General features: G+C 47.3%; 1 protein-coding gene across 1 annotated transcript in view; it reads left to right on the top strand.

The window, feature by feature from the left end:
* dkk2 (dickkopf WNT signaling pathway inhibitor 2) overlaps nt 1–9,426 on the top strand; it is a gene marked incomplete at both ends in the record, with an annotated part of 13,586 nt that extends 4,160 nt beyond the window's left edge. The window contains 3 exons of the mRNA XM_083692888.1: nt 6,346–6,496; nt 7,499–7,630; nt 9,176–9,426. Coding sequence (XP_083549014.1) covers nt 6,346–6,496; nt 7,499–7,630; nt 9,176–9,426 — 534 coding nt within the window. The remainder of the gene's footprint in view (nt 1–6,345; nt 6,497–7,498; nt 7,631–9,175) is intronic.
* Between the last annotated feature and the right edge of the window lie 232 nt (nt 9,427–9,658).

Below are 9,658 nucleotides of genomic sequence, written 5' to 3' on the forward strand. Positions count from 1 at the left end.
GATTCAATCATCACAATTATGTCAAGCTGTGTTGTGTGTAACTTTCTCCTCCCACTCACATCAAATTGACTTGAGTGAAACCAAACTAACCCAAAAGAAGTGTTTTGTGGAAAGCCTTATCCTCGTGGGTGGGCAACTGGGTTCCTTGTAAGCAAACCGGTCCAGACTGGAATGGTATGGGCAGGGAGCGGCAAGCGACGAGCTCACACAGTCACCGCCGTAACCCCTGAACCCACAAGAGGAAGTGGCGGCTTGCATACAGTATGGCCCAACCCCAAATGGCTGTTTCGTATCAGCGAGCCTGCCCAGCCCATGCAGTTTTAACTAGTCGGTTTAATTTAATTCAACGCAGATATTATTTTAACAAGCAGGACAGAATCGCTTACGCTCTCCTGTTAAAATAAATACAGCCATTTCCCCACTTTCCCCACTCTCCTCCCCCATCCCCTTTTACCTACGCCACCCCCCCCCCCTCCATGGGGTTAAGTAACTGTTTAAAGATCCTAACGAGCTGAGAGGGTGAAAGAAAGCAGGCGGAGGTGTGACTGCTTGTTAGCAGCTAGCTAGCCGCGTCTCTGCCTCCAGGCAGCCCCAGGTCTCCCCCTGTCTCTCGCCCCCACCAGCCAGCGAGTGAGAGAGAGAGAGAGAGAGAGAGAGAGAGAGAGAGAGAGAGAGAGAGGCAGGGGCCCCTGGACCCACATGGGAGCCATAACTGGGCCAGACCCAGACCAGACCAGACCAGGCCGAGCAGAGCAGAGCAATGTCCTGAGGGGATTCCAGTTCACCTCTCTCTGTAACGGGACCTGTTAATGAGTTCAAGACCCAGGACCCCCCCGTCATTCCCTCACTCCCTCCCCGGGCTAACACCTCATAGACCTGCGGTAGACAGACCCTCACCGCCTTCACCCTCTCACACAGGCTAAAGCTTCAAACATTCAAACTGCAGTGTGTGGCCCATTGTGACACATGTCTGCGGAACTTCTAAGATGATAAACTGACTGTGCCGGGTCATAACGGGACATGCAGACTAGCACAGTTCTGCGGGCGTCGTACTTTGAGTTGGGTTTAACACCTTACACCTCACAGACTTCAATGGACCCCGGACTGGGTCAAAACGTGCTCCACTTTTGATCGCTGCTGGAGGGCCAAACGCCTCTCTCTTTTCATACCTCGTGTATTAGACGGGCTTAAGGTCTATGGAGACTCTGTCAGAAGAGTCGCAGGCCTCAGGACCTACATGTAAACTCCTCAAAGGACACATACACACACATGTGTTTTGAGTGATGAAAGAAACCGAGGTTGTGCTCCTAGACATGACTAGCGCTTTACGCTATCCTATGTTACTTAATACTAGGATACTGTTTGTGTCTTTGAAGGCATATGAGGTTTGTTTACCCAGTGACAGTTTATTTTACCCTGTAAAGACCTGGCTGATGCTTATTAACACCATTCACAGTTTCAGGTTTCCTGCCTGATTGCCCAAGGTCAAGTTCAATCACCCTCTAAGCTCTAAGAAGCTGTGTGTGTGTGTTTGTGTGTGTGTGTGTGTGCATGCATGTGTCAGTGACTGAAGCTTTAGTGTGAATGTTATGACACCCTTTTCATGTTATTTTAGCTGCTTCAATGACTAGAGGGGCGACCTCTCAAACCAGTGCTTTTGAAGATGTTGACAGTAGGCAAGTAGGCTTTAGACGATACGCTGTAGCATATTGTATGTATCACAGTCGCACTGAAGTCGCTGACTTGGCTGCCTTGCCCAGACTTTCTTGAGGAACTCACAACCGACATACGTTGTGATATCTACTGTGTAAAAATACGAAAAATACAGACTGAAGCTGAGGTTCAAAGCCTGGTGTGTCCCTGGGTGATGGCTCCAGCCGAATCCTGCACATTAGCCACCTTCAAAGCCTCTCCACTTTACCAGCACGAGAGTAGCACGAGACAGGGTTTTGGGGCCAGGGGGCGGGGGGCGGGGGGCGGGGGCTTCCCTCATCTCTCTCTCTCTCCCTCCCTCATCTCTCTCTCTCCTTCCCTCATCTGTCTCTGTCTCCGTCTGTCTATGTCTTTATCGTCTAGCCAGCATAACCCAGAGAGGCTGAGGAGCCCAGAGAACCCAACCCACTACCCACTTCCCTTCCTTCAAGGGGATAGAATGAGCAGCCTCCGCTTTTATGTGAGAAGGGACGTCTAGGGACTAAATAGGGGAGTGAGAGAGAGAGAGAGAGAGAGAGAAAAATGAACGTGGGCGCTAAAGTGGGCAGAGAGGAGATCTAAGATCGATGAGATACATCCGGAACGAAACAAACCGCGTCGGCCGTTCTCCTTCAGAAGTTTGTGAATGAGGCGTTTTAAAACACGGGGAGATAAGCCCTGGTCGTCTTCTACAATTTCTGTGGCTCTTGTGTCGTTGGGTTTCAAAGGGCCTGCCTGCCTGTGAAACGAGGGAGACGTGATGGAAAAGGTGAAGGAGGAGGGGGGAGGCGTGGGAGGGAGGGGGAGTGCGGGGGGAGGGAGACGGGAGACGGGAGGCGACAGCATCGCAGCACCCCCCCCCCCCCCCCCTCCTTTACTGTACACTGTAATCAATCCTAAGGATCTGTAGGGCCATGCCGATTTGTCTTCATATTCACAAGATAACAGGCTTTTTTTCTCCCATTAGGAAACGACACTCCAACTGCTTTGTTGGATGAACTCTTTTTCTTTTTCAGCATTGTGCGGTTAAAAGGCTTTTCTTTTCCTCTTTTCTTTTCTTAGTGCCGGTAGATTGTCTATGGTGATGCCTAAATGAACCTTAATAAGCACAGTGATTGAAATTCATGGCGTTATTGTGCCCCTGTAGACATACTTAAACGGCCACACGAGTCATTTTGACATATTTTAGCTGATATATGACATCCTGGTGCTGCACAATGTTATTGCCCAATGATTTAAATCAGAAAATTGGCATTTAAGTCAAAGTATGTATGTTTTGGGTGATACTTTCTATTTTTTAAACTCCTCCTTAAAACGATTTCCCACGTACGTATGACATTTTTCCTTCAACATAGAGCTCTGAAGTGTGACGTGGCTAGCCTGTTTGTAAAGTTAGCGCACAGAGTCAAATATAACCCTCCAAACCCCCAAAGTGAGTCAAACAATCTTTCCACATTTGATTGGGAATTGCTTCTAGCTATACCTGCTGTTACCTTCTCAAATAACTCTGTGAATGACGAACCTACCGTGCCACTCTGTGCATCTGTTCTTTGAGTACAAAACTGGTCTTGTGTGGGTGAAGTACCCTTATAGCATTTCACTTGCTTTGCTACATAACTAGTTCGGCGATTCTCCAAGATCGGACAGGATTAAAGAGTGCTATAAGATCAAGAGAGAGGTAAACCATAGAAGTTTGATATCTCCCATGGATACATGTGGCATCCAACAAGTCTCATTTTACTCCATTTTACTCCATTTTACTCATTCTCATTCTATTCATGTCCTGGTTTAGTAGCATCACTGGGCGCCTCTATTCGTTTCTCCATGTGTTTTCAATGTGACAAACTCCATATGGCTCAGGCTGGATCCATCTAATCTTGTTCAATTTCTTAAGCACATGGATATTAAATAACAGTTTTTAATGTTCGAAGGATATTGAGATGCTCTTTTTTTTTTTTTCAAAGAGTCTGTTTGAACATGTGGTGTACATTTGATTTAGAAACTATGGCCTGTTATGGGTGATGTGACTCTTTCACAGTGAATCTTAATCCCAAAAGCTCGGTTCCTTATGTGTGGTTGTAATGCTCTGATTACTACTGATCTTTGTGTCTCGGTTTAAAAAAACAATCTCAATGAGACTAACCTGGGTAAATGAAGGTTAAATAAAACAAATAAAAATGTAAAGGAGGTGGTTTGGAACCGCGTTTGTGTTTCCCGGGGGCAGATTAGTACGTTTCCTGAGACCTGAACACGTGTGAGTTCCGAGAGTTGAAGCCTTGGCTTTCACTGAGTGGTTTAGCAGAGTAGGAGACCTTGGTTTCGAGGGCAGTCATGTTGCAAAAGTATTTACATGTTTATTATTCAATGTCGTGGTCAATTCTGGTGCTGATCTGTCAGCACGGTACCAACCGAATGTAACCAAACATGCGTTTTTGTTATATATCAATCTACACTGGAGAGTGTTCACATAAACATTGCAGCTTGCGGCCATGTTTTCTGTCATTGTTGTGCCTATTTGGGGGTGGTGTTGTGTAGATCACACAAAGTGGTGGCTAACGTATTTGGTCTGATGTCAGAGCTCTGCTCCGTACTGCGTTCCGGACGGATGCATGATAACTCGTAGCAGAGAGGGCGAACGTTGAGCTTTAAGGTTTTGTTTGAGAGCTGGAGCATAACGACGTCTCAAATGCTCTAGTGTTGATTTTAAAGGGTTTATTCCTAGAATGTCACTCGGGGGAGATCGCTTGTATTTGGGAATGGAAGATAAACTTGTCGGAGTGGCCAGACCTTAGGTCGGGACTGAAACTCCGTCCTTTGATGTCTGCTTCGGGGAGATTCATCAAAAGTCACCGACTCTTGATACTATTTCATTTGAACTCGTTGGTCTCAAAAAAGCCGGAGGGGAGACAGTGTATTTGTAGGCGCCATGTGTAAAACATTATGTGATGACAGCGGTTCCAGTAACATCTCACATCATGGTTTGTACACACTTGTTGTGGAAAAAGTGAGCTGGGCTCTTAGCTAGCAGCCGTGGACTTTGGTTGCTATTTTTTATGGACATACGCACGCACGCACATGACAAACACACATGACACACACACGCACACACACACACACATACACACACACACAACAAACACACGCATACACACTGGATATATATTACATATACATATATATATGTATTACCTCGGTCATCTCAGTCCACCTAATAATGAATGCGTTCAGCAGAATCACTGGCTGTAAGAAGGAATCCCAACAGTCCCAGGACAATAACAGTCATGGGTCTGTCAGTGTCAGTGTCCCCAAGAGGAGAGATTCAAGGATAAGGAGCTGGAAGAACCACGACTGCCAGATAGATTTATATAAACCCCTAGGTACTCAAATAAAACAGTAGATCACAAAACCAAGAAAATCTCTGGGGGTGCCATGAACCAATGACTGCTTAATTTGCTCATTAGATGTTTTAGATAAATACCAGCTTGATTGAGAGAGTAACAAACAAAAGCTTGATGTGTTTTGGTTGGTGAGGGGAAATGCCAATTTCCATCTTGGTTCCATTGTTTGGAATCTGAAACTATTCCTCCTGGTCGTTGGAAAACACGTAGCACACACACTAAACCACACGCACACACGCACATACACACACGCGTGCACACACACACACATACACATACACATACACACATACACGCACGCACACACACACACGCGCACACACACATCCACACACACACACACACACACACACACACACACACACACACACACACACACACACACACACACACACACACACACTGTGTGGCACAGAGAGCGGTGTTTGTCCCGTCTACAGGGTTTTCCACTGTTGGAAACATTAAGCCCTGTGCTGTGTTCCAGCTTCAGGGGAGTACAGAACATACTGTTAATCTGGTTACTGTCTTGAGCAATTTCACTGGGACTCTGTAGCCGTCACATAAAAATACCATCGGAGACAGAGAAATAAGTGATGGTTAGAGAGTGGAGACGAGGAGAGGGATTTATTTGACTGTATAAGTGGAACCAAAAAATGTTTTCCGTAATGTCTGGTAGCCATTACAACGAGGCCCTGATTTTTTTTTTTTTTTTTTTTTTTTTTTAGGACGCAATTATGGAACTGCGAGTTATGGGTGACAGGTTCGCTGCTAGTTAACCTGCGTTGACCCGCAGTTTCGATATTTCCCTCGCTGCCAAACCGGGTAGGGTAGAAAAAAGAAAAGGTGCAGCGCTGTGAGCAGGCGTGCGGGTCAGATGTGACTTACTGGATTTTGATTCTGGGTTTGATTTGATTCTGCCACAAGCCTGCGTTAGCCCGCAGAATTCATCCTTCGGCTCTAGCATAGAGTTCTCACAAAGTCTTGTGGCGAAACTACAGCATGATAATTAATAATATCCATTAATAATACCTTCAGTAGGCTTAAGCCTTGTGGCGTCCAGGCGACCCAGATTCAAAACCCAGTCATTCACATAAGAACTTTAGAAGTTTCTGGAATGTACAGTATAAACCGTGTGATAAACCATAGGGAGAGAAGCGTCCGGAGCAGGGTGTGATGGAGACGTCAAGGGGCTGCTCACCTAACTACGATACGTCAGTTTGTAACCATCTGAATGTGTCTCTCTCCTCTCCCCCAGGTGTACCCGTGCAGCAATGACAAGGAATGTACGGTGGGCAGCTACTGCCACAGCCCCCAGCAAGCCCCCTCAAGGTGCCTCACCTGCCGACGGAGGAAGAAGCGTTGCCATAGAGACGCCATGTGCTGCCCCGGCAACCGCTGCAGCAACTGTACGTTTGTCTTTGTTTCCCCCCCCCCCGTGACTCCGACCCGACACCCCATTCTCTTTCCCATTTCGGAACGAGCGTCGCCGTGCCAACTAATGTTTCGTACATGGCACTCTTATAAAGTGACGCATCACAATTTCACCTCACTGAAGAAAAAAGCTCTTTAGCCTTTAATTAACATGGAACATTCCACCCCCCCCCCCCCCCCCCCCCCCCCCCAACGCCTCAGAGTGAACCCATGCCCGGCACGGCACGTTCTACAGCATGTCCATAGAGCTGCATTTCTCTCTTTATGTCTCTGTCATGAACACACACACACACACATACTTAACAGACACATGGGGGTGGGAGGACGTCATGCTTGACGTCTGTTGAACAGAGAGAGCGCTATCTAGTCCAGACGGGTCCGCTGACAGGCTCGGAGCCGTTACATTCGAACCATATTGAACACATGCTTTCAGACGCAAAGCTCCTAACGTGTGAGTTCTGTTTGTGCAGGGTTGACCTCCGTAGGTCAGCCCTGGGTGCCACGTCCGTCTCTCTGGGCTTTTACAGTACAGTGTGAGGGATGAGCTGCTGGGAACATTAATGATAACAGCATGTGTCTGGTGTAGTATTGTACACGCAGGGCAGCTGTTATGGCGATAGGGTTGATTATTATAATACCGGATATGGTTTATACCGGTACATGTAATAACACAAGCCGCCATTGTGTTATTCTTGTTCTCCTCCCAACTGGCTTTGACTAACATCGATGAACTTTGAGGTTGAATAGGATCTCTCTAACCTGGGTTGGCGTCTTTTGCGACTTATTGACCGATGTATTTGACAGGATATGGAATGAGGGTTGTCCCTGTTAATAAAATAAATAAATAAATATGATCAAGGGGTAGGATATGGGTTGTAAGATTGCACGGGTCTAGCCAGTATTATTAGTGGTTAGTAACATCAAACCTCTCCTCTCTCTCTCTCTCACTCTTATCTCCCTTCATTCTCCCTCTCCAGACATCTGCATGCCCATCTCGGAGAGCGTTCTCTCTCCCCACATCTCAGCCTTGGACGACCACAACAAGCTCTCCACCAAGGAGCACGGCTGGAAGAAGAGCGGGAAAGCGCAAGCCAAGCATTCCCTCAAAGGTAGGATTTCACTGAATCGATCGAAACCGTGGTCGCGTCAATCCGAGAGGCTGAATCCCCTGTGCTGTTAGTCTGTAGACAGGGCTTGGCTGGGGGGGGGGGGTATGGTGGTGGTGGTGGTGGGGGGGGGGCAGTCAACTACTGTGATAATTACCCTCTCCACATAACAACCTCCGAGTCCAAGTCACAGCACATGGGCCATGGAAGAAACCACAAAAGCCCTGCTGTTCCCCCTACCTACAATACATAAAACAGGCACACAAACACTTTCGCTGACAGCACAAATTGGCTAATATACACGAAATCACAGAATGTAGGGTTGGCAGTGGGACACGTTGTCATAACTCATAAGAAACGCATACACTACCCCCCCTTGGCACTCATTTCACCTGACTCAAGGGAATGTAAATAGTAAATAAAGTGTGTAATACTGTAAGTGTTGTGCATACCCTAATGAGACACCCACATGACACACGCAATAAATGTGCTTCTTAGAAACAGAAGCCACAATGCTGAAATCAAAATGGCACAGCGTTACACATATAAACTGCCATAGATAATAAGGTCATTTCAAATAAAGGCATATTTACATCTGACTCATTCCCTCACCTCAGAATGCAGCTCAATTGCAGTGACCTTTCGCAGTGGATGAACCCTTTGTGCTGGTTTCGGGGAGCATAACAAACGCACTACGCACGACTATTACGGCTTGGCCTCGCTTAAGGCGATACTCCACGCGGTTGATTGGAACTTCATTTTGAACCGCGCCCCAATGGGAAATGGTGGTTTTGTCAGGGGTTCAGGGCTGCTGGTTTGCGTGTCGAAAAAGCCCTTTGGCAGGAGGGAAGTTACGCATTCAGAGTTGTTTCACAGAAAACTCGCATGACTAAATACCGTATGTAATAAATATTTGTTGTGCTAATTACACCTTTGAAAGGGTAATATAAAACCCCTGCCATGAATATCAGGTTCCCCTCAGTTGGGTTAATTTGGTTAATAAATCAGGAAATAGTTTGTAAAGGTCCAAATCAGTTTCCAGTCCACTAACATAGCCCCTGTAATGCAATTTGAATTGAAACAAGAAGAAAGGGTACACTTGAGCTTTTCGTATGGAAGCCATAACAATGTAATGGACAATGATTGTGCATGTCCTGTCCTGTGAAGTCTGGGATTTGAGTTGGGGATTTTTCTCTGTGTTTGTATTGCACAAGCACATTATCCAAAAACATGACTGTTTCTTATTGATAAGTGGTCTTTTTTTTTTTCTTTTTTTTTTTGGAATATCCACACTGTCTTATGCGAGAAACACAATTCCATTGTATTCCACTCATCTAGAGAATAGTCCACAATCTAGAGAACAGATCTAGTATAGAGTATGTCGACGATCGCCCTTATATCTTCTACCAAATGTTCAATGAAGAATCAATGAAGTCCGATCCTACCCAATCCTATCCTATCCTTCTACTGTATGCTGCACTGCTAACCTCTACCCCCCCCCACCCCCCCCCCCCCCCCCCCCCAATCTCTCTCTCTCCCCCCTGACAGGCCACGAGGGCGATCCATGTCTGCGCTCGTCGGACTGCTCCGACGGCTACTGCTGCGCCCGCCATTTCTGGACCAAGATCTGCAAGCCGGTGCTGCTGCAGGGCGAGGTGTGCACCAAGCAAAGAAAGAAGGGCTCCCACGGCCTGGAGATCTTCCAGCGCTGCGACTGTGCCAAGGGGCTCTCCTGCAAGGTCTGGAAGGACGCCACCTCCTCCTCCAAGTCCAGGCTTCACATGTGCCAGAGGATCTGAGGGAGGGAGAGGGAGAGGGAGGGAAGGAGGGGAGGGGAGGGGAGGGGAGAGGAGAGGAGAGGCCGTGAGCCGAGGTGGAGGAGCGGTGAGGGTTCTTCTCGTTCTCTCTTACCTGCCTGGGAGGAAGATGAACCCGTAGCGGTTTGGATTGGACGGAGGGAGTGGCGGAGAGAGAGGAAGGAGACAAGCTGAGAGAGAGAGAGAGAGAGAGAGTGTGTGAGAGCGAGAGAGA

The sequence above is a fragment of the Argentina silus genome (genome assembly GCF_951799395.1).
Source record: "Argentina silus genome assembly, chromosome: 21".
In the NCBI taxonomy this organism is placed as follows: domain Eukaryota; kingdom Metazoa; phylum Chordata; class Actinopteri; order Argentiniformes; family Argentinidae; genus Argentina; species Argentina silus.